A 26,710-nucleotide genomic window follows, 5' to 3' on the forward strand; every position below is an offset into this window, starting at 1 on the left:
GATTCAGTTCCTGTATCATCAAAGAATTCATTACAAAATCGAACAAATCATCACGTGTCTTTGCCGCAGCATTTATCAGATTTTTTCGTCCAGATTCTGTTGATATAATTAAAATTTCATCAACAACAGAATTGCAGATAATGCATTTACCAACACCAACTTCTACTCGCCTTTCTTGGCATCGCGCGAAGCCAGTTTTAACGAGACAGTGAAATTGTCCATTTACTTTAATACAAAACCAATCAAACACACGTGAAAACCAAGCGAACCCTACAATGATATTCTTTTTCCTGCTTAAATTCAACATAAACGCATAAACAAAAATATCAAACCAACAAAGAAATCACAAGGCTGAGGAAATTCTAAAATGAACAAGAAATAAGCTTGATAATGACTACAAATGAACTTCGCTAAATCGCCTAATGTGGGTCTATAACTAGAAACCACAACGGTGTCGGTTAATATGGGACAAATATCCGGACTTGAAATCCGAATAAAAAGCAGATATTTAGCCAAATATTTACCTTCCTACGAATTAACTTTAAAAAGTAAATCGGGTCGATTGAAGTATTATACTGCGGCTTTACTGTTGTACCTTTTAAATACACCTATACTGCACGTGCAAATAATGCTAGGTTAAAAACGATGATTTTTCAGTGCTATTTTTAATCATTTTCAGATGCATTGTGCTTTCCATATAGGACTTCTTTAAAATGCCCTTATAATTTATGAAGTTCAAGGGTAACTGTATTTACCAATTTCGTTCACAAATTATTTTTAGAAGGGGTTAGATATGTGATTTGTCTACCAAATCAGCAGTAGGTTATGCTTACTATAATCTTGATTTTCTTGGTCTTGCTTGAAACTCTCACAGTCTTGTCTAGGATGCCCTTTTATGTTGCAGTAAGAGCAATATGGTTCATTCGGGCAAGCATTAGCTAAATGACCAATAGCAGCACAGTTATAGCACCTTCGCTCATTCATAATTTTTGGACGATCTTTACATTGATATGAGGAATGACCGATCAACTTACAATGAAAGCATAGTGTACGGTTATTGTCAGCAAATAAGCGGACTTCAAAGCGGCCTAGGCTAGTTCTGAGAGAAAGAACAGGCCTACAGTTCAAGATATCGATATACCTTGCCCCATTTTCTATTTCTGTTCCTTTTATATAACCTCTTTTGACAGAGCCGGGAACAATTTGACCAAATCTTATCATTTGTGCAACAATATAACGATCGTCAAGTTCGTATGGAGCGTCTTTTATGGTAACGTGTGTAATTGATTTTTCTACATCAAAAAAGTTAACTGACTTGTTTCTTACTGTTATACCATTTACTACCAACGTATCTTTTGACTCTACATCTTTAAGAGACACAATACAGTCTTTTTCTGTAATTTGTATAGATCCAACATTGTTTATATCGATTTGTTTACTTATTTCTGTTAAAATTTCATCGTGTTTAATCCCTTTGAAACCTTTGGTATATGCATGAATAATTGTCTGCTTACACTCGACATTTTTCTGTGAGTTGAAATCAAGATGTCAAAACAGTGAACATAAACAAAGTCAAATTATGCATATACTGTGCAAAACGTCATTATCTTTGTTTTCTAAATCCCTTTGAAGAACAAACATATGAAAATCTTGAAAAAAATTGGCACCAGAAATATCCAAAACAAGGAATTTAAATTAATTTTCTGCTGCTCAAAAACTCACACGTCCATTTACCAAGGGACAGCACTCTTTTTCCTAGATATATTAAATTTATATGTAGTTCTGTTCTAGAAAATTAAAAACTTACCTGGATTTTGATCTGTTTTTTTTCCAATCTGCAGAAGAGAGCAAAATAAACAAACACATGAGTTTCATTTGATACGGTCCGCTCAGTTACACAGTTTAAATCACCTATTGTTTGCAAATGTCTATTGTCAATCTATTGTACATTCAAATCAATACAACTCACAACATTAATTATGTGAGGGGAGCGTCTCAAACCTCTTTCCCAACTTTTTTTTATTTTGGCACCTTCTGCAGGAATGAAAAAAAAAATGAATAGCAAAATCCAGTTAAGTTTTATATATTCTGCAACTGAAAATGCATTTAAATTCTATATATCTAGGTCCAGCCATGCTCAGTGGCGGATCCAGGGGGGAGGGGTTCCGGGGGTTGGAACCCCCCTTTTTTTGTCGATCAATGCTTTTGAATGGGGACATATGGTTTGACCCCCCTTTTATCCTGGGTTGGAACCCCCTTTTAACAATGGCTGGATCCGCCTCTGATGCTCTAAAACTTTTCCATGTGCACAGGTTTGTCTTTACTCAGAGTGAAATTTTTGGTGTAAATACGGTCATATTTGGTAAAAGGTTATGAAGAATCTTAAACTTTTACTGAAAAACTTTGATTACAGACTTTACAAGTGGATCTTAAAAATACATAACTTCAAAAAAGAAATATGTGTGTGTTATCTTAGGTGATTAGAATCTTGACTGTATATTACACTCATCAATAAACTTTTTGTCACCACTTCATCCAGTCAAATTCAAACATTTTCGCGGTTAATTCAGTATTAGCTTTTTAGACACTGTGTATAAAGTGTATAAAGTCACTTATTTAGTGTTTTCAAAAACTCCTATCTAACTGTGCTAGAAAATTAATAAATGGCTTCTTTTGTAATAAATTTAAAGGAGCATTTATTTTAAGTATCAACAAATATAAAAACACTATAAGACAATATGGTATTAAATGCACGTGTATGAAACACAAATCCATAATTAAACAAGACTTAAGATTTTTCGCTTAAAATTTATTTGTTAATAATAAAGAAGAAATATGTAAAAAAAAAAGGCCTACATTGTCACTTGATCACCTAAATAACAAAGGTTACACGAAAAAACATGACAGAAAAGTCTATGATAGCTGTATAACAGATAACAAAAACACAATAACAATAATATATACAATCTACTTTCAAGGAACATTCGTAGAGAGAGGTGAAAGATTTAGATGCTAAAGTGATATTCAAACTCGTAAGTCGAAAAAGAACAGGCAATGCCAAGGCAAAAAACAAAACAATAACGATCAAACGACAAACAACAGTCTACAAAACACAACATAAAAACTAAAGACTGAGCAACACGAACCTCAGTTATAACCAGGGGTGATCTCAGGGGCTCCATGAAGTTAACGAAAACATGCACAAAGTACTAAACTTGCCAACTGGAAATCATATTCTAATATCAGTGGCATGTACTTCAGAGTTTGATTTGATAAAGCTACGTCATTAACAGTACGGGAAGACATATCTTAATGAAGTACCCAAAAAATTAGGTATGATCAATTCACTCTGTATTGGTTTCACGCACAGGGTCAAATTTAAAAAAAAGGGTAGCATCCTAAAAAAAATGAATATTATAGAGTCTATTTCATATATTTTAACATTTTTCAGCAGTTTAACATAAATATGTCCATAAAATCAAAATGTAATTCAAGAATATATGTTTCAGTTGATGGTATTTTGATGCAAAATTGCAAATGTTACATGTTTGTGGAAGCCATTAACCAAAATGAAATAATTTATATCAGAAGAAAACTATATACAGCTTTACTTCCGACAGAAACTTGGTTCTAATTAATAATTATAAATGCTATAAAATTGTCAAAATTGCTGTTTTGAGCTATCTTCAAGCATTGATAACTTGATCGTCTGTTTATAATTAATAATATTGTTAGAACCACAGACATAACAGAGTACACAAATGGAGCTGTGATAATGTGAATATCAATAAAAATGGGTCCAGATGGGGGGGGGGGGGGGGGGGGGGGGGGGGAGAGAATATGTCTCGCCTGTTTTACTTCTAATAATTGAATGTTTTTAAAATAAAGGTTTTACTTTTCTTTTTGCTTGCATTAAAATTATCAATAATCCATGTAAATGAGGTCAAGTTCAGATGAACCCTGTAAGACCGAAATGCATACCTTACAATCATAACATACACCAAATGTAGTCTGCGATTGTTTACAGTATCTGATAAATGGAATTAACCACGAAAGCTTAATATTGACCAATAAACCATGAACATGAGATCAAGATCAAATGAAACCTGTCAAACAGAAATTATTCCATACACCAAACATAGTTTATCTTTTGCTTATCGAAGAAACAAACCAATCCACAAGACTTAACATTTACCCATGAACTATGAAAATGAAACCTGCCATGCAGTCCAACATGTACACTTTACAATTTCATACATCATATATAGTTGACATTTTGCTTATAGAATATAAGAAACAGATTTGACCATGAAACCTTAACCATGTTAACCTTGGTCACTCATCCATAAAGTGAGGTCGAGGTAAGATGAACCCTGAATGATGGACATGTAGACCTTGAAAGAATTCCACATACCAAATAAAGTTATTATATTACTCCTAGTACGTGAGAAATTCACATGAATAATAAGCTATACAGTTTTTAAGAAGTGGCCGAACCATGACAATGAGGTCGAATAACGATTATTGACACATGACAGATATAAACTTCATAATATAAGGGTATGAGTTTTCCAGGTCTTTCACCTTCTGAAATATAAATCTTCATAAACATATTAGTAGTCTTTTACACCGTCGCCGCCGCCGGATAAGCCTTTATATGTATAGCATTCTGCGACTTTCGTCACAGGCAAGACAAACCAAAGAGAAAGATTTAAAGAACAATTCCTATACTCGTTAGCTTAATTATTACACTATCGCAAAATTCTCGATTAAAAATATTGATTTCATTAATATCCTGAAAGTACGCTCATACTTCAACAATTAAATTTTTATGTTTGTGGTGAAAATTGAATACAGTTTTGACCAATATTTAAATATGCGTCCTTCAATTTTCAAGGCCGTACACTATCCAAGTTTGAACACTAAAATTTACAAAATTGATATAAAAAAAAATGATTAAATTGTGTTACAAAAACCTTCATTTCTTTGTATTTCCCCGTTAAAGCGCGCGTTTTTATACAAAGCAAAATAAAGATTATTTTTCTTCCAAATAAGCAGGAATTCAAGTGTTTACGGATTCAAATAGATTATAAGTTATCCTCTGAAAAATTGTTTTCCAACGAGCCCCCAAACTCCTGTTGAACGGCAGATTTTAATTTACGTCATGCGATTATGCATTACTTTCTATGACAAAACCGGGTCTGCTTTGTAAAATTTTAGGACGAAACCGGGTCGTTCACATTGACAAAACCGGGTCCTTCAATTTTAACATGACCCATTTCTTTCTTTCCATGCACAGAAATACAAATATTGAGGTGCTCATAGTGACAAGTCTTGCAATCTCCGTGCTAATATCTTTCTGTCCGTACCTCACTTTCCGTACAATGTCCACAATTTAAAGAGAAATTAAACAAATTCGAGGCAAGGTTCACTCAATTCACCATTTTGATGTGCCTTTTTACTTATTCCTCCATTTATCTAGAACGGTTGTAGAAAATTTTACATCTCACAATCGAAAATAGTAATCTGCGTACTTATATTCTTCGGTATCATAAAAGTAACAAATAAATAAACAGAAATCCTACCTTTTCTCTGTCTGTTGATGGTCCGTCACCGTACCGGATATTAGATACTATTGAGTCCAAACAGTTTTTGCCGGGGTAGTTTAGACACAGTGCACAGGGTCAAATTAAAAAAAAATGGTTACATCCAAACAAAAAAAATAGTATAGAGTCTATTTCATATAATTATTTAAAAAATTTTCAACAGTTTAACATAAATATGTTCACAAAATCAAAATGTAATTCCGGAATATATATGTTTCAGTTGATGGTATTTTGATGCAAAATTGCAAATGTTACATGTCTGTGGAAGCCATTAACCAAAATGAATAATTTATATCAGAAGAAAACTATATACAGCTTTACCTCTGACAGAATCTTTGTTCTAATTAATAATGTTCTTATATATTTAAAATTATAAATGCTATAAAATTGTCAAAATTGCTGTTTTGAGTTATCTTCAAACATTGATAACTTGATCTTCTGTTTATAATTAATAATATTGTTAGAACAACAAACATGACAGAGTACACAAATGGAGCTGTGATAATGTGAATATCAATAAAGATGGGTCCAGATTGTGAAAAAAATAGGGGCCGTTTGCTCTACCTCTTACACGCGAATATGTCTCGCCTGTTTTACTTCAAATGATTGAATGTCTTTAAAATAAAGGTTTTACTATTCTTTTTGCATGCATTAACATTATCAATAATCCATGTAAATGAGGTCAATCATAACATACACCAAATATAGTCTGCGATTGTGTACAGTATCTGATAAATGGACTTAACCACGAAAGCTTAATATTGACCAAAAAACCATGAACATGAGATCAAGATCAAATGAAACCTGTCAGATAGACATCATTCCATATACCAAACATAGTTTATCTTTTGCTTATCGAAGAAACAAACCAATCCACAAGACTTAACATTTACCCATGAACCATGAAAATGAAACCTGCCATGCAGTCCAACATGTACACTTTACAATTTCATACATCATATATAGTTGACATTTTGCTTATAGAATATCAAAAACAGACTTGACCATGAAACCTTAACCATATTAACCTTGGTCACTCATCCATAAAGTGAGGTCGAGGTAAGATGAACCCAGAATGATGGACATGTAGACCTTGCAAGAATCCCATTTACTACATAAAGTTATTATATTACTCCTAGTACGTGAGAAATTCACATGAAATATAACTTATTAAGTTTTTAAGTAGAAGCCGAACCATGACAATGAGGTCGAATAACAATTATTGACACATGACAGACATAAACTTCATAATATAAGGGAAGCCAGGTATGAGTTTTTTCAGGTCTTTCACCGTCTGATATATAAATCTTCATAAACATATTAGTAGTATTTTACACGGTCGCCGCCGCCGGATAAGCCTTTATATGTCTAGCATTCTGCGACTTTCGTAACAGGGAAGACAAACCAAAAAGAAAGATTTAAAGAACTATTCCTATACTCGTTAGCTTAATTAATACACTATCGCAAAATTCTCGATTGAAAATATTGATTTCATTAATATCCTGAATGTACACTCATACAATTAAATTTTTATGTTTGTGGTGAAAATTGAATACAGTTTTGACCAATATCAAACATGCGTCCTTCAATTTTCAAGGCCGTACACTATCCAAGTTTGAACACTTAAATTTACATAATTGATATTAAAAAAAATTAAATTGTGTTACAAAAACCTTCATTCCTTTGTATTTCTCCGTTAAAGCATTCGTTTTTATACAAAGCAAAACTAAAATTGTTTTTGTTCCAATAAAGCAGGAATTTAAGTGTTTACGGATTCAAATAGATTATAAGTTATCCTCTGAAAAATTGTTTTCCAACGAGCCCCCAAACTCCTGTTGAACGGCAGATTTTAATTTACGTCATGCGATTATGCATTACTTTCTATGACAAAGCCGGGTCTGCTTTGTAAAATTTTAGGACGAAACCGGGTCGTACACATTGACAAAACCGGGTCCTTCATTTTTAACATGACCCATTTCTTTCTTTCCATGCACAGAAATACAAATATTGAGGTGCTCATAGTGACAAGTCTTGCAATCTCCGTGCTAATATCTTTCTGTCCGTACCTCACTTTCCGTACAATGTCCACAATTTAAAGAGAAATTAAACAAATTCGAGGCAAGGTTCACTCAATTCACCATTTTGATGTGCCTTTTTACTTATTCGTCCATTTGTCTAGAACGGTTGTAGAAAATATTACATCTCACAATCGAAAATAGTAATCTGCGTATTTATATTCTTCAGTATCATAAAAGTAACAAATAAATAAACAGAAATCCTACCTTTTCTCTGTCTGTTGATGATCCGTCACCGTACCGGATATTAGATACTATTGAGTCCAAACAGTTTTTGCCGGGGTAGTTTAGACACAGTGCACAGGGTCAAATTAAAAAAAATGGTTACATCCAAACAAAAAAAAATAGTAAAGAGTCTATTTCATATAATTATTTTAAAAATTTTCAACAGTTTAACATAAATATGTTCACAAAATCAAAATGTAATTCCGGAATATATATGTTTCAGTTGATGGTATTTTGATGCAAAATTGCAAATGTTGCATGTCTGTGGAAGCCATTAACCAAAATGAATAATTTATATCAGAAGAAAACTATATACAGCTTTACCTCTGACAGAATCTTTGTTCTAATTAATAATGTTCTTATATATTTAAAATTATAAATGCTATAAAATTGTCAAAATTGCTGTTTTGAGTTATCTTCAAACATTGATAACTTGATCTTCTGTTTATAATTAATAATATTGTTAGAACAACAAACATGACAGAGTACACAAATGGAGCTGTGATAATGTGAATATCAATAAAGATGGGTCCAGATTGTGAAAAAAATAGGGGCCGTTTGCTCTACCTCTTACACGCGAATATGTCTCGCCTGTTTTACTTCAAATGATTGAATGTCTTTAAAATAAAGGTTTTACTATTCTTTTTGCATGCATTAACATTATCAATTATCCATGTAAATGAGGTCAATCATAACATACACCAAATATAGTCTGCGATTGTGTACATTATCTGATAAATGGACTTAACCACGAAAGCTTAATATTGACCAAAAAACCATGAACATGAGATCAAGATCAAATGAAACCTGTCAGATAGACATCATTCCATACACCAAACATAGTTTATCTTTTGCTTATCGAAGAAACAAACCAATCCACAAGACTTAACATTTACCCATGAACCATGAAAATGAAACCTGCCATGCAGTCCAACATGTACACTTTACAATTTCATACATCATACATAGTTGACATTTTGCTTATAGAATATCAAAAACAGACTTGACCATGAAACCTTAACCATATTAACCTTGGTCACTCATCCATAAAGTGAGGTCGAGGTAAGATGAACCCAGAATGATGGACATGTAGACCTTGCAAGAATCCCATTTACTAAATAAAGTTATTATATTACTCCTAGTACGTGAGAAATTCACATGAAAAATAAACTATTAAGTTTGTAAGTAGTGGCCGAACCATGACAATGAGGTCGAATAACAATTATTGACACATGACAGACATAAACATCATAATATAAGGGAAGCCAGGTATGAGTTTTTTCAGGTCTTTCACCGTCTGATATATAAATCTTCATACACATATTAGTAGTATTTTACACCGTCGCCGCCGCCGGATAAGCCTTTATATGTCTAGCATTCTGCGACTTTCGTAACAGGGAAGACAAACCAAAAAGAAAGATTTAAAGAACTATTCCTATACTCGTTAGCTTAATTAATACACTATCGCAAAATTCTCGATTAAAAATATTGATTTCATTAATATCCTGAATGTACACTCATACAATTAAATGTTTATGTTTGTGGTGAAAATTGAATACAGTTTTGACCAATATCAAAATTTTATGAACTTATCACTTATCTGCCAGTTGGAAATGTGAACCTTACGATCATTCTATACACCAAATATAGAAGACCTATTGGTGATAGAATTTGAGATATGGACTTTATCATGAAAACTAAATCTTGTTCACTGATCCATTAAACGATGTCAAGGTCAAATGAAATATGTCTGACAGATACTTATCTTATTTCATATGTATCAAAAATCAGTAAATGTGATTCTGTTGTGCAAACAAAATTTCAAAAGTTCTTCAATCTGTACATATTCAGCCAATTAATCTTTATGAAGGGACTGGAGTGAACTGTATTCTATGTTAAACATTCATGCATGAGTGACCTTATTTTAACATTTTCACTCCTTCCAATGTTTTTGTTAATCACGGTTTAGTAATGATCCCTTAAAAGTTTTTATTATTTATTATCATTATTAATGTTATTTAAAGATTTTTAAAAAATAATCTATTTCAATGTAAGTAATCAGCAGTTAAATAATAAAATACATTCCATGCACCAAATATAGTTGACCTATTACTTATAGCATCTGAGAAGAAGACCAAACAACAGAAACTTAACATTGACCAATGAACCATGAAAATAAGCTCAAGGTCAGATGAAACCTGTCAGACAGACGTGCACACCTTACAATCATTCCATACACCACATATAGTTGACCTATAACTTATAGTATCTGAGAAGATGACCAAACAAGAGCAACTTAACATTGACCAATGAACCATGAAAATGAGGTCAAGGACAAATGACACCTGCCAGACAGACATGTACACCTTACAATCATTCCATACACCAAATATAGTTGACCTATTGCTCATAGTATTAGAAAAACATACCAAAACACAAAAACTTAACATTGACCAATGAACCATGAAAATGAGGTCAAGGACAAATGACACCTGCCAGTCAGACATGTACACCTTACAATCATTCCATACACCAAATATAGTTGACCTATTGCTTATAGTATTAGAAAAACAGACCAAAACACAAAAACTTAACATTGACCAATGAACCATGAAAATAGGTCAAGGACAAATGACACCTGCCAGACAGACATGTACACCTTACAATCATTCCATACACCAAATATAGTTGACCAATGGCTTATAGTATTAGAAAAACAGACCAAAACACAAAAACTTAACATTGACCAATGAACCGTGAAAATGAGGTCAAGGTCAGATGAAACCTGCCAGACTGACATGTATCCCTTATAATCATTCCATACACCACATATAGCTGACCTACTGCTTGTAGTATCTGAGAAACGGACCTAATCACGTAACTTTAACCTTGATCACTGATCCATAAAATGAGGCTGAGGTCAGGTGAACCCTGTCTGATGGACATGTAGACGTTGCAAGGAACCCATATACCAAATATAGTTATCCTATTACTCATAATAAGTGAGAAATTTACATAACAAAAAAACTAAACTTTTTTTTCAATCAGTTGCTGAACCATGAAAATAAGGTCAAGGACATTGGACATATGACAGACGGAAAGTTCGTAACATAAGGTATCTGCATACAAAGTATGAAGCATCCAGGTCTTTTACCTTCTGAAATATAAAGCTTTATACAAATAGTTTACGACGCCGCCGCCGCCGCCGGATAGTAATACCTATGTTTCACTTTCTGCGACTTTCGTCGCAGGCGAGACAAAAACCTGCAACCAATTAATATATACAAACATCAAATCATTCAAATTTGTGGCAAGTTACTAGAATGTCAACTTTAATCAATATCAAATTTAATGACAGATGCCACTGGAGGACTGACACTTATTACCCTTCCTTGAAGAGGAATTAGTGTTGCTCAATTTAAAAACAAAACCTTTGTAATGATTTTGTAGACGGTTCTTTTTGGGGTCTTTTCTTATTTTGGCTGTGGTATTGTCAATTTTTCCTCAAATTTTATTATTGGTTTCTCCATATTTTCTGGTGTCAATTTGTTATTTTAGCTGAAATATAACAAGGTGTTTACCTTAGATAAGTAAATCTAGTTTGTCTAAAAATGATGTTGATGCAGGATTCTCCATTTTCATTCTAATCTATCTTATAGCAGGGACTGTAAAACTAAAATCATAGACTTTGTTGTATCCTTTATTTACATATTTACACATAATTCAATTCATTTAACTACATTATAAGGATATTTGTGAATATTTCAGAGCTTTCACATTTCGTGTTTAAATAATATCAATATATATATTGTATATATAATTAAACCATTCTTATATATAAGACTCGACATTATTTCATTATGAGACATCATATGTACCCTTTAATACATTTGTATGTTATATTTTTGTTGTTTGTATGCCAAACAAATTATAGAGCCAAAGAAACTATCTGTGTCCAAAAATATAAAAATTATTTTGAATGAAAGAAAAAGAGAAAAGTAAGAATGGGCTTAATAATCATAGTACCAAAGAAGCACAAACCTTTGATTTTTAAAAACAATAAACTAATTAGATGTGGTATGATTGGTAAAAATGTTAATGTGTCAAGTCCACAACATTTACACTGGCATATTTAAAGCTGTCTTTAAATATCATAATAAGCTATTTTCAGCCAGAACATGGATCAATATATACCATTTGGAGTGAGTTAAAGTCACATTCAACATTTTTCTGTTTATTGTTAGTATAAAACTTTATGAAAAATTTCATTAACTACACATCACAAACAGTAAGTGAAATTGACAAAACAGTACATACACTATAGCTATCATTATCCCTGAACCCTCCCAAAAAGAAGTGGTTGCTTAATAAAGGTAAGATTTATTGCCACTACTTGAGAAATGTATCAAGTCTCTCTGAAAAAATAAAGAGGGATCAGCAGTCAAAAGTCAGGAAAATGCACAAAAAACACAAAATTGTTTTGCCAATAGGGTCTTTCTGGATTTGACCCCCCTCCCCCCCACAAAAAAAAAAAAGACAACAGTATATCTAATATATGCATCAAGATGCACTGTAGGTGTATAAAAATAATAAATCAAACCTGATTATACAAAATTCAACAAGATATAATATCAATAACTAACTCTACAACAAAATTCAACAAACAATTGCATAACGTAATTTTCTACATAATCATTAAATGTTTCATATCACATCTACCAAAATACCAAACAGAACAGCACTATCTAAATCAGAACAGTAAATAAAGGCAGTACAAAATAATGATTTTTTTTCTATGATCACTAAAATCAAAAAATCAAGAACACTGGTAATGGTTAAGATACTCATTCAAAATTACATTTGTCCTGTCAGCCAATTTCTTGATGTTTTCTAACAAGTTGACTTTATAGACAAATGAAATAACTGGACTTGGAGTCAATTCAATTTTTTGGAAATCAATGACAACTAAACAAAACAAAAATAAATGCTTGTTAGCAGCTATCCATAAATTACAAAATATAAAAATAAGAAGTTGTGGTTTGACTGCCAATAATGAGAATATTCCCAACACAGACCAACAAACAAGAAAAGTAACAACTATGTTAATGTTGAGCAAGGACCTTACAGAAAGACATACTGTAAAAAGCCCAAGAGACAACTGACAGCAAAATTGAAGTCAATATCAGTAAAAACCTAATAAAATCAGATGAATAGGAAGACAACATCAAATCAAAATGTAATGCATTCTGGGTAATATTTTCAAATGCATAGACTGAACCATTTTGATTGGTTTACACTGTCCTAAATAATGGATGTACGACCAATGGATATAAAAGTTATTTTCACTTTCCTGTACTAAGAATGAAATGACACACAATCTTTGCAAATTCTGAAACAGTTAATTAGATGAATTTATAGGAACTTACCAAATTCTGAAACAGTTAATTAGATGAATTTATAGGAACTTACCAAATTCTGAAACAGTTAATTAGATGAATTTATAGGAACTTACCAAATTCTGAAACAGTTAATTAGATGAATTTATAGGAACTTACCAAATTCTGAAACAGTAAATTAGATGAATTTATAGGAACCTACCAAATTCTGAAACAGTAAATTAGACGAATTTATAGGAACTTACCAAATTCTGAAACAGTAAATTAGACGAGTTTATAGGAAATCCATTGCAAAATTTTTGATACATAAAAATCTAAATAATTCAAAGGAATATAAAAAATTGGATTGACCTAGGAGGAGATCTCATTACTGAGCATGTGACATTGTCAATGTCACACTGAGGCTGACAAGTATAACAAACAACTCACCAGATAGCACCTACCATACATTAATAAGATTTATCAGTTTTTTTAATTAACTTTTCTTAAAAAAATATTGAGAGATAAAATTAACATAAAGATGACTTTAAACAAAATAGCTCCAACAGGTTTCAGTTACCAGTTGTTATCAATTTACAACAAATATCCAGCCCAATTGTATAACTCTCTTATACACATTATAAAATCATGGAAAATCAAGAAAAAATAAACTACAATCCTCCGATTTTCCAACTAAAACTTTCATTTACTATCAATCCCATATTTCTAGAAGATAAGTTAAAAATAAATCAAGATGCATGAATCTATAGAAAAACCACAGTCCATTAATGCTTCTTTCAAATTATAAAAAATAAGATATGATATGTTCAAAATATATTACCTTAATTAAACAAACTACTAGCATTACCAATTAACATATACAGCACATACATATACATATATATCTTTTAAAAGTAGTTAAATTTCTCCACCATGAGATGAAATCATATGCTTTTATTTAATCAGGTTAATGTTAGAGCGAGATACAAAATTATAAGACACCAAATTAATTTGATGACCAATTGCACATTGAAAATTTTTAATTTCTAAACATGGGCCCTAACCAATTGTTGGAAATCAGAAAATATATAATCTAATAAATTCCTTGCCCAAAAGAGTGACCAATCAATCGGAAGTAAATGTTGGATTTAGAGGAAAATTATTGTTCAGTGCAATTTGTCTATTCATTTTCTGGTCTTTTTTTTTAAACATCTCACATATTCCTTTATCACAACATATGGATGAGCATGAACATGAATTGCCCCATTATGAAGATACAAATTTCCACGTGATGAAAATAAGCTCCTAGATATGAAATCAAGATTCAATCTATGTTTTACATGTTGTTGGTTTCATTTTCAATTTCTTGCAGGATTTCATTTTCTAATTCATCGTCTAAGATTTCTCCTTCCTGGCCCACCATTTCATATTCTTTCAATTCAGCCTGTAGTTCATTTTCCCATTCATTGTCATCTAAACAAAATAAATTTGTCACAGAATGTATTACTGTAAATTCAGAAATTATTGCAATGTTTTTATTAATGTGAAAAATGAGTCAGTATGAGGATTGCTATAATAATTCCACTGATTACAAATTCATGTTCTATTACATTGCTGGTAAAATTGTCAATTGTTGTGTAATTTCAGAAATTGCTGACTCCATGCAAATTTATTATCAAACTCAAAAGAAATCAGTTTGGATATGTATATACTACTGAAAAAAACCCCAGATATATTGCTTTAGAAGCATCATTATCATAATGAGCACTCCCAACCAAAACCTGGTGTTGTTCTTTTCAGAATATAATCTAAACTACAAATATATTGTTTTAATCTTATGATAACAGCAATTTTTGACCAAATGCCTTTTACTTTGATTAGGAAAAGATATAATGGATATAGCTCTCTTTTCACAGACCGGGTCATAAAGTTTTGTTTTTTGTTGTTGTCAAGTGTAAATTAACCTATTTTTCTTAATTTTAAGGCAGACATGTATTACCTCCCTTTTTGTCATCTTCTACATGGAGCTGTTGCATTTCTTTTTTCAAATCTTCATCATTGAGAGCATCAGCTTGGAATGTATCACTAACAAACTCGTTCTCGGCAGGACTGCAAGGAATGTCATCTTCTACTTTAGATTTCTGTTGGATTGCCTGGGGAGGTGTTGATTCTGTCATGAAAAAAGAGAATAAAAATCCGACTCAGTCTGTCTGTCTAGTACAAAGCAGGATTAATATTCATATAACATTAACATGTTCTCGTCCTGAATATGCATATTAATTTGCCGCTGGACATTAAAAAGCCATCCATCATCATCAAATTGCTTCTGTTGGCATTCAATAACAATCCTAATTCCCAAGGATTGCCAGTTTTTTCAACATAAATATGTGATTCTGTCTGGGTACTCCAGCTTCCCTAACCAACAACGTCAAGCCACCATGATACAAGTATGCTGGAAGTGGCATTAAACACCAACAAAATTAATCAATCAATTGATCCTTCACAAAAATGATATAACAATGGACGGTCAGACAAAAGTAAGATTATAAAGTCTGTGTTCAGCATAAGAAAAATTCAAATTTATAGTATTAGTTTGGAAACTGTGTACCACTTCATGATAAGATTTGTCTAAATATACAATTCATCTGACCTTTTTCCTGGTTTTCATCTGAAGACTTAAAGGACCCTGTACTGTTTGATCTACTTCCCAATGAGGAACCTGCAAAATAAACATGTATGTGTTCTTCAGTTTTATAAATTATAGTAGCAATTACGATATTAAAGATAGGAAAAAATACTTCTTCTCAAATATCCCCATGCTTAAAGTTTCACCTTTGGTCATGTCTGGGTCTTTTATAGCTGACTAAACAGTATGAGTTTTCTCATTGTTGTCACCTAAATATATTTACATCAATATCATTTGGACTCTGGTAGAAAGATGTCTCATTAACAAATCATACATGAACCACATCTCCTTATTTTTATATATGTGTTCTCAGTATTTTTGTTCCTAATTTTTAAACACTTAAAAAGTTGGATATAAATACAAGCGTACAAAGACTTTTTCTGAAGGCATAAGTAATCTTCACATTTATGAAGAAAAATCTTCGTAGTGATAGCACTTAAACTTGGTCAACTGGATTGAATCTCAATAAATATTGATGATCAGATATTAGGGGTATAAGATATACAACTTCAACTTGAACTTATAAATCACACTATTGTTTCATTATAAGATGACCTCTAAATGTCTTCTTGATTTTTCTGTACTTGGTCTCTCATTTCTTTTTATGTACTATAATAAGTATAAATGACAAATACAACTTATATAAATATATACCAATAAAACTGAGAATGGAAATGTGGAATGTGTCAAAGAGACAACAACCTGACCAAAGAGCAGAAAACAGCAAGAAAATCCCACACCCGAAGGCGGGCTTCAGCTGGCCCTAAACAAAAATGTGTACTAGTTCAGTGAAAATGGACATTGCACTAAACTCCGAAACATATAAATGAACTAAAATTTAAAAAAACATACAAGACTAACAAAGGACAGAGGCTCCTGACTTGTGACAGGCGAAAAAATGCAACGTATTTTAAGATTTGGTAAATTAAACAAAAAGCTGTTACTATGCTCTGACTTCTATTATTTTCTTGGCAGAGAAACGTGAAAAAAAGTGTCTCTAGTTTGACACAGACAGAAATTGAACCAAAGACCGTCATACCTTAAGACAACAGAAACAGTCATTGACAGTAAGACACCTAAATGAAAATGCCTTTATCATAGTGTAAAATTATGGTGAATTTTATATTTTTGGCAGATGATAGAGCAAGTCTTGCTCATCAAAGCTTACATCATCTGTTTCGGGTATGTGTGACCTCATTCTCATATCACAATGAGGAGTTGTAGGAGGGAGTGTCATTCAGAATTCCAACAACAATAAAGTTTTCTTTCCAGGATCCTGAAAAATTAATCATTAACTCTCAAGTCCTGATAGATCTAAATCCCAAATTCCCACGAAAATAAAGGCACATAAATTTCCATAAAAATAAAGGCCCAATCCTGACATTCTGAAAGAGGACCTTCCGCACCTTCAAAATGCCAACCAGGGTCAGATTCTGTCAGTCTAGTTTGCCAGCAGGTTTGACATTCTGTGAAGGTATTAATATTCATGAGTATCTTTCCTATTGAGTTAATCATTGACACTAAATGAGTCGACCAATAAAGATTCATTTCATTCATATCAAATTTGAAATTTTCAATCTATTTTCCTGACGTTTGATTGGTTGTTGAATGCTTGGTCTGCAATTGAATTTACAATTTCAGAATATCACAACCAATGAATTTTCTATAAATCATGGTACCGTAATAATATTCCATGAATTATGTACTGTAAAGTGGTTTATTTTCAAGGAGTTTTAAATTTGTCATTTAAAGCCCAAACCTGTTCAATAGCAAAGTTTTGTTATTTTCATGTTTTTTACTTGTCTTATACTTTTACTCTGATCAAATGTATGCTGTGATGGTTGGGGATATTTTCCACAATTTTATATTGATCATGAACTAAGTAAAAACAAATCCCTCTATTACAGTAAGTATTTTTTTTAAATAAATACCTGTTTCTTGTGCAAGAGATGTCAGTTGTGTAGATTGTTTGATAAGTGAAACCCTGTAAAAGTAGTTCCTCCAGAAAATATCTTCTTTCACTCTGAATTAAAGTAAAATTTTACCTTTAAACATACTTTGAAACAAATTGAATTTAGACTGTCATGTTAGTTGTAGAAATTGACTTAACAACTAAGTCAATAATTAATTACCTGTCACCCACCATTTTGTCTGAAAATCAACAAAAGAAAATCTAGGAATTAGCCATCACTTGTCCAAATATCGAATGAAAACTGATCTTACAAAAATGAACACAGTGAAATAAATGTCTTCTTAATGGAATATAACTTAAAAATGTATTGGAAGTCTTAGAAATAAGGTTATAACATGATGTAGAAAGAAAGCCTAACATTAACCAGTGAAGCATAAAAACGGCCAAGATCAAGTCATTCTTGTCAGACATACATGCACACCTTTCAAATATTGAGGTTTAAGCATTTCCCTTATGATAACTTTTAATTATAAAGTGTAAAGAATTTAAAAACAAGATTAAAATAAAAAGTCCAGCATTGTCAAATTTTCTTTGGAAGCCCTAGACCTGGGAAGAAGGCATGTTTAAAAGCTAAGAAAGGCTCACAGTGAATCAGGCATTTAAAAAAAACAAATTTCAACAAAATGGTTTTTTAAATCTTTAATAATTATAGAACTTACTGTTTTGGTACAAGATCAAATCTCATTTTCTGTAAATTAGAATCTTCTTGAAGGGTTGCCATGGCAACAGGGTATGATGCTTCAAAGTCAAACTGGAACTGAACACCAGCAGGAGGATTTCTGACAAAATTTCTCTTGTCCTGAAAAATTTAAAATGCTCATATTCTCTGTAAACATCAAGAGAAATTAACATGAACCAATAGTTTATTATACATGGAAATGTCTTATGTTTAGGCAAGAGAGATTTGCTGATTTGCTATTGTGTATGCCTTAATTTATCATTGGAAAAGCTTCATTGACCAATTTTAACAGGAATAACTCTTCCAGTGTATCAGTGTCCCCCCCTCCCCACTGTTTTTGTTTGGGTTAAATTTGTATTGCTTAATTGATGCTTTTTTTTGTAGTGTTTAATGGACTGTTATTTTTTTTTGGTTCTTTTGGCCATGGTGGTTTTGTCTGTTTTTCTTTGACATTTGGTTTTTGATTGCTCCCTTGGTGTCTTCTGCCCTTTATTCATAGTTAATGGTCAATATACAATAAATTCAGAAATTATTGCCATGTTGTTATAAATGCGAAAAATGTAACAGAATCAGGTTTGCAATAATAAAAACTTGCATTCATAATTTCAGTAGAAATTTTCCTTCACCATGTTCACAAAATTTTTCCTATCACATTAATTCAATCTCATATTTTTACCAGTAACTAGTAATGTGCAATAGTAAAAGCATGCATTAGTTTCTGAATTTACAGTACTGTCAATATGCCTGAGATTTACTTGAAGTATATCTCTTTTAGATGAATTCTACAACTAAATAGGTCCAGAGGTGCTCTCTGTCTCATATTTGTGAATGTATAATTCTGTTGTTTAATTTATAACCTTACAAGAAAGCCCTTTTAATTGACAAAGTCCCTGTGCCCTCAGACAATAGCTAGAGAGGCACATTGAAAAAAGAATGTATAAACAGGGGAAAACATACTGTTGACAAGGCCAGGATCTGTGATTTCATAGTCTCTTCTTCATTATAACCAACCCATGGTGGTACTGCTGCTTCTGATCTCTTGGCTTTCTCTTTCTTTTCTGTCACAAATTTGTTTTGCTCCTTGGCAAAATCTCCCATTATAGTCTAAAAGAAATATAAGTTATCTTTGTGTTTATTATATTTAAGGAATCGTGTGTTTTAGTGCAGTCTTCTTAAAAAAATTTCTCTCAAAATTACTTTTGTGGTCTATATATAGCTAATGGTCATGATGGTTGTATGTATAAGTGTTAAAAATGAATAAAACATATTAAATTCATTCATTTGTGGTCTAATGGTTGGAGATCTGACATCTGTTTAATGCATGACTAAGTTTCACATAAGTCACACCTAAGATTTCAAAGTGGTACATTGTATCTAATTTGCTACTTTGCTGCCAAGCATGCATGCGCATAGCAATGCTGGTCATCTACATGTAAAAATTTAAATGTTTCTGAAAATAGTGTCATGTCTTCAAACTTGAGGCTGAGTGGTCTAAGTAGTTCATCTACTGCATCCCTAGCCTGTCAACACTGCACTGTGAGGAGATTGAAGTGGCAATCATACCACATCTCCTTATTTTGCACTCAAAGTTTGAAAATTATCCTTTTGATCACGTTGATATACAACATGTACAATGTACATTGTATTATTTTGATATACATGTACAACATGTAAATTCAATTTTAAGCTTCAAACCAGGATAATGTGAATTTATAAATCTTTTCACATGATCCTGGTTTAAAGCTTACGGTGTACATTGTATATATCAAAATGATGATATTTTCAAACTTCGAATATAAAATATGTAGATGTGGTATGATTGCCATTTCAATCCTTTTACTGCAGGTGCAGTTGAGACATCCAGTACCTTCACTTTTCATATATTTTGAAAATTAAACATACAAACTGTATCATATATTTGTTTTCAAAAGTATACCTATTAAAGCTGTCAAAACAATTCTATTTCAAAGAGAATAGAGATAAATAATTTTGACAAATGAAATGTCTGATGCATTAAGGACTAGGGCTTCCAAAGAAAATTTAACAATGCTTGACTTTTTTTTAATCTTGTTTTTAAATTCTTTACACGTGCACTTTGAAACTAAAAGTTATCATAAGGGAAATGCTTGAACCTCAATTTTTGAAAGGTGTACATGTATGTCTGACAAGAATGACCTGACCTTGACTGTTTTTAATGCTTCAATGATTAATGTAAGGTTTTCTTCCTACATCATGTGATTTAAAATATAAATGTATCTGCAAAACTTTCAATTTTGATTAGTTTCAGACACTTATCACATGCTTATGATTCAAATCAGCAATGTCATATTTCACCTCAATTTCTATACCTTATCAAATATCATACATATAATATATATATACCGTTTCGGTTCCTTACATCACTGAAGAGACATTAATTGTCGAAATCCAGATATGGTGTACCAATTTTTGCACCTCATGTTTGCGGCATACCATCTTTTCCGCAAGTTTATTAATTGTTTTCTGTTTGGTATTACATTAATAATTAAGATCTATTTTGTTACATCTGGTGATCCGTTTATTTGGCAATCGCCATGGCAGTCAGCACGGTTTAAGAACATCCGTTGTTCGACCTGCTAGTCAAATGCGTTTTAATTAAAATATACTTTTTCACTTTTTTGGTCTTTTAGAAAATGTTGTTAGTGCTGTATTTAGACCCCTCTACCAAGAAATTTGTTTTGCATGCACACGAATAAAAGTTGCGGTTTTTATATCCAACACAATCATAGGTTTGAAAGTTGTTTTCAATTTAGACTTGTTAATATATATATATATGAAGCTTGAAATAGTGACTTGTTCAGTGCCCCATCCTTACCACTCATTCCATGGTGTGATGAAAGTGGCCATCCCTATAAACTGCAATCAACAACAGCCAAGTGCACTGAATTACAGGCTCCTGAGTGTTTCAAAATTGTACAATACATACCTTATCTTCAACTGACTTGCCAATAAGTTTGGCTTTATCTGCCACAGTTTTGCCTGCTTCTTTACTGAAACTGTACAGGTAACCTATAAAAAAAAAATTCAAGAATCACTGTTGAACACACACTTGTAACTATAATTTTGAAGCAATAACAATGCAATGTAGTCATAGAAAGAAAGAAGACAGCCGATAAATATGTCCAGTGTAATCAAAGTAACAGTTAATGAAACTAGAGGCTATAAAGAGCCTGTCATGTGTGTCGCTCACCTAGGTCTATATGCATATTCAACAAAGGACACTTTGAAGACTTTTATGCAAAATACATTGTTTGAACAGGGCTCCAGATCAAAATGCAGATAGGTTAAACAGGAAGAAAAGGTTGTGTAATTTCAGAACGTTTCCAGATTGGAATAAATAGCAATAAGGTGTATAGAAAATGTGTGTGGCCACAAAGCAAAAGACGATTATTGTATGACCATGATGCCGTCACTAGTCTACCAGGTCAAGTGTTGCAGATTCCAAAATAGTGATAAGGTCTTTTCATGAAAAACAACTGAAGATTGGTGTTTATGTTGCGAAATTTTTGTATTTTTTCCTAAGGATACAATTTTTCGCTATTTTTCCACCATCACTGGACATCACAAAGGTTCCTGTAAAATTTTAACGTCATAATAGAAGATATACATGTATGATGCCACAATGGAAAAGTGATTGTTGTTTGACGTCAATAGTTCAACAGGCGTAGATTCTTAGGTCAACTGCCCTGGCGCAGATTTCAAAATAGCAATCAGGTCTTGTAATGTATATGTATGTCGTATGTGTTTTGTAGTTAAGTCGTAAGAGTTGTGTCCATTTGTATAATGATGCATATGTCATGTGATGTAATCTGTTGCTTCTAAATAAACGTGCCATGGCAATAGATGTGTTTTTGTTGCTCTTAAGCAAATATAACTTTAGCGGCATGGGGAGGCAAGTATATGTCCCCCCATGTCATGCATATGTAATATGGTGGAGGACTTCAAAATGATCCCGTTAAGTGTATTTTATGTGAGTTGTTTTCCCCAAAGATGATGATTCAACTTCTGACATTTTAGACCACGAGGCTGGTGGCACCATTATTAAATTTGACTAGGATAAAATCTTGGAATTTTCTTTCAGTAGATTATAGTTGTACCATGCATTTGACACCTGATCATATTTTTGGATTTTATGTAAATTTTGGATGTTAGTGTGATTTAGCCAATTTTCAAAAGTCACCATGGGAGTTTTTCGTCAATATAAAGACAACTATACATTTTTTTTCACATTTGAAGAACTGTTATTACACTACGTGTATATCATCGAAAGTTTTTCGGAAATGTTTTTTTGTCATCTGATCGTTAATGTTTCATTTGAACTCGATTGAAATTTCTACACAAACAAACAAACTTTTAACTCCTACAGCTGTGTGTGTTTATGTGTGCAGAAAACTGTAATGTGACGTCCCAGCCTATCGTCTTACTTCGAAAAATTGTTGCTTAGTAATTGGACTTTATATCTTTAGGAACTAATCAGCTTGACTTATATATTATATTTGCAATGTGTATTTAGCAGGGGAAATGGGTAACAGTTTTAAACGATTCAGAAATTCTACACCACAGACGCCAGATGGTACGTGTGAGATTTATCTCTTCGTACACTACACAGTTACAAGGAAAACACGGACTCTATTTTCAAACATTTGATTTTCATGATTATGAATCCAATTTTGTCTCAAGTATTTTTTTTTATAAATTATCTGGTATTTGTGTATTGTTTATACACCAAATTTCTGTAAACAATTTGCCTGATTTGACAGCGGATTGTCAGTAGCGATGTGATAATAGTCATAAATAAAACCTAGGTTGATATTGTCATTTCTGGAGCTTTTCATATGTTTCTTTATTTTTTTTTGTAAGTGTGAAACTGAGAGATTAGACATGTTAGAGAGGGAGAATTAGTCGTATTTTCTTTTACTGGCATATGTAACTTATGAAGTGTTTCATTGATGTAATATTTACCATTGTTAAGAGTTAATGGTCTCTAATGATTATCTATCAAATTATTGTATACAGCTACATTTATGACAATATTCTAGTATTTTCCATTTAGTAGATTTCATATCTTTTTAAGTACATTTGTAGATGTAGTTTATTAAACGTAATGCGTGCATAAGGTTCTTAGGCATGTAAGGGGGAGATGGAGATGCCAGACGTTCAGATTTTTGTATTTTTTAATGCATAGTTGATACCTGTGTGTATGGCAATGGATACTAGATGTGAGAACTGGTCAGCCTCCAATGTTTCAGTTAATACAAACGTACATGTACTTACAAAGATTATTTTGAAACAGATTTTAGTCTAACACGAAAGTGATTATATAGTTTGAATTTATAGTGCATTTTCTCTTTTATCTTGAGATTGTATATGGAAAAAAACACATACACCATTTTAATAAAATTTGGGAAATTTTCTTTTTTGGGACGGGATGTTATGTATATGCAGTGTCTTCCCTAGAAAATTGTTCATGCATGGTGGGTCCATGGTGAATTTGCAATGCGGCGTGCGACGCTTTTTTGTCAGAACTAGTTACATTTCATAATTTATATGTTTATAGCCATATACCAATCTAATTGTTTTATTATAGGTACAGCAATTCATATAAGTCATGGAATTTTAAAGTATTTATCACAGATGAGGGTATTAATTAATGAAAGACCATATAAAAATCCAGTCTGCAATAGTTATTTACAAATTAATGTTATATACACATTATTTTGTTGATATCTTCCTCTGTTTCAACTTTCCAAAGGTCACCACATATTTTTCAAAATCAAAAGCTTCTTCCTTTGGTCCTTCAATTGATATATGCATTAAGCAATTGAGCACTTTTTGGCATAGTCTGTTTCTCGAGGTGATTTTCATCTGTCTGACTACAATTTGATGAAGGAGTAGACTTCTCTAACCAACTTTTCAAAAAAGTTGGGTCAGTAAGGCGATGTTTCTTTGATGGTTGCTTGGACATGGTTGTTAAACTGATGATATTGTTCTTCGAATTTTGCTGATAGAATGGTTTCAGCATCAACAGCAAGTTGTTAACTAAAACTTTGAATGTCATCATTGCTTCACAGAGATTTTACAGGAAACAATAAAAAAAAGTTTATTTGCGTTAATTACAGAAGTCGTCAGTGAGGCATGACATATTTGGCAATTACCTGTTTGGAAGCTAAGCTGACATTTTATTTCATGACAATTAACTATTTTTTTTAAATACATCCCTGTCCGATTTATTTAAAACGCTTCATAATTGTAAAAATCCTATCTTGCCGAAGTGAAAGAAATTTAGCCCCACTTGTGAAAAAAACGGCAAATGAATCCGCTACACGTGAAGCTTGTGGCCCATTGAAATAAAAATAGAACAACACAAGTTTATTAAAAACAATATTTCCGTAAATAACTACGTATATTTACCTCATCAAAAGGCAGTAATTGTATAATATTTTGAAAGTTTTCAATCAAATCTTTTAAATATTTCATAAGACATGTCTTTTTCTCGGCCCGGTAGCGGTGATGTGTATTCTTTGATAAAATCAATCAACCGCGACTAATCTAAAAATAACTGATTGTTGTGACCAATCAAAAAATAATTCATCGATGTAAATTTGGCTGATGAAGTAACTGCGAAACTTTATTAAAAAAAAATGTTTTGTCCATTCTCGGTGAAATTACGTTAGTTTTATTTTATAATACCAGAGACTACACCAAATTTTAAATTTCTACTTTTTAAAGATCACGGTAAAATAACAATGTCAAACAACCGGTCGTTTTTAAGGTGAAATTTATACAGGAAAAGGTTAAACTTTTTATTTAGCACAGAAAGATATGCATTGGAGATAAATCTATTTATTTATTTATTAGCTGACTGGTAACTTCTATTATGTAACCCAAGTCTCGATGTATAACCATCTAATCAAGAAGGTTGTAAAATCCCGGCAAGCGCGACGTGATGCATCCAATTATTAGTCGGATGAGTTTAAAACACCTGTGGAGTGTTGTCGCTTGTTACTTCACATTCAAAATATCGATAATAAATATTTTACACAGTTATAATTTTCACACATAGCGGGATGCATTGCGGCAATGATGAAAGCATGGCGGTCGAAATTTATGCGTAGCGGTACCGCAATGCTTGAATAGCCTAGGGAAAACACTGTATATGTACATGTATGTGGTATGTGTTTTGTAGTAACATGAGTAAGTTAAGTAGTAGGAGTTGTGTCCATTTGTATAATGATGCATATGTCATGTGATGTAATCTGTCTCTTCTAAATAAATGTGCCATGGCAATCGATGTGTTTTTGTTGCTCAAAAGCAAATATAACTTTAGCGGCAATAGTCTATACACCTTATCGCTATTCCCCGCTGACCTGAGAATCTGTCCTGCTTGAACTATTGACGTCATACAACAATCACTTTTCCATTGTGGCATCAGATATTTTGTATTATGACGTCAAAATTTTACGGGAACCTTTGTGATGTCCAGTAATGGCGGACAAATAGCGATAAGGTGTATTGAAATCACAAAACCCCAAAAAATGAAATGTCATACTTCCCCATTCTTTGGCAGCATTCAATGCTTTAGAAGATACATCCTCTAGTTTATGTTTAGCTGCATCCAAAGATAAGTCGATATCACCATCTCCTTCTTCTGTATTTTCTGGTTCTTTTTTATCTGGGTCTGATGTCAACTTTTCTTTCTCAGGGTTATTTTCTTTGTTTTCATTCTCGCCTTGGTTTTCTTTGTTTTCTTCGTCAGATTCAGCTTCTCTCTCTTGGCTCATTCCCAACCAATTTGTCATAGAACTAAACATTTTTGTTTTTGTTATTTCATTCACAGCTGACGGAATTATCGATTTTCAATGTTTACAACAAGACGGAAATGATGTCATCCGTATCCGAAAAAATAAGTACTGTTAATTTTCGAGTTGAAATCAATAGCATTTACAACGCATTTCTTCCCTAAATTTCGTACTCTAAAAACAGATGTGATAGAGATAAAGTGTTTTTTTATTGTATTTTTCGATTACAATTTAATATATTGATAGAAGTAAAG

At 32.2% G+C, this 26,710-nt stretch overlaps 1 protein-coding gene across 2 annotated transcripts; it reads right to left on the reverse strand.

The window, feature by feature from the left end:
* Nucleotides 1-11,590: 11,590 nt before the first annotated feature.
* On the reverse strand, nucleotides 11,591-26,542 carry LOC127724528 (synapse-associated protein 1-like). 2 transcript variants are annotated; one of them, XR_007992548.1, is made up of 9 exons: nucleotides 26,207-26,542; nucleotides 21,584-21,666; nucleotides 19,576-19,722; nucleotides 18,599-18,738; nucleotides 17,899-17,990; nucleotides 15,932-16,000; nucleotides 15,281-15,451; nucleotides 13,544-14,754; nucleotides 11,591-13,500 (listed from the first exon to the last, which is right to left on the reverse strand). XR_007992548.1 is itself a non-coding variant. In XM_052231504.1 (8 exons), the coding sequence occupies exons 1-8, from the start codon at nucleotides 26,466-26,468 to the stop codon at nucleotides 14,618-14,620; spliced, it is 1,101 nt and encodes a 366-aa protein (XP_052087464.1). In that variant the 5' UTR covers nucleotides 26,469-26,542; the 3' UTR covers nucleotides 11,591-14,617. The 2 variants fall into 2 exon arrangements, 1 of the variants encoding a protein (XP_052087464.1); XM_052231504.1 differs by having other exon boundaries at nucleotides 11,591-14,754.
* Between the last annotated feature and the right edge of the window lie 168 nt (nucleotides 26,543-26,710).

The sequence above is a fragment of the Mytilus californianus genome, unplaced genomic scaffold, assembly GCF_021869535.1.
Source record: "Mytilus californianus isolate M0D057914Y unplaced genomic scaffold, xbMytCali1.0.p SCAF_14, whole genome shotgun sequence".
Classification (NCBI taxonomy): Eukaryota; Metazoa; Mollusca; class Bivalvia; order Mytilida; family Mytilidae; genus Mytilus; species Mytilus californianus.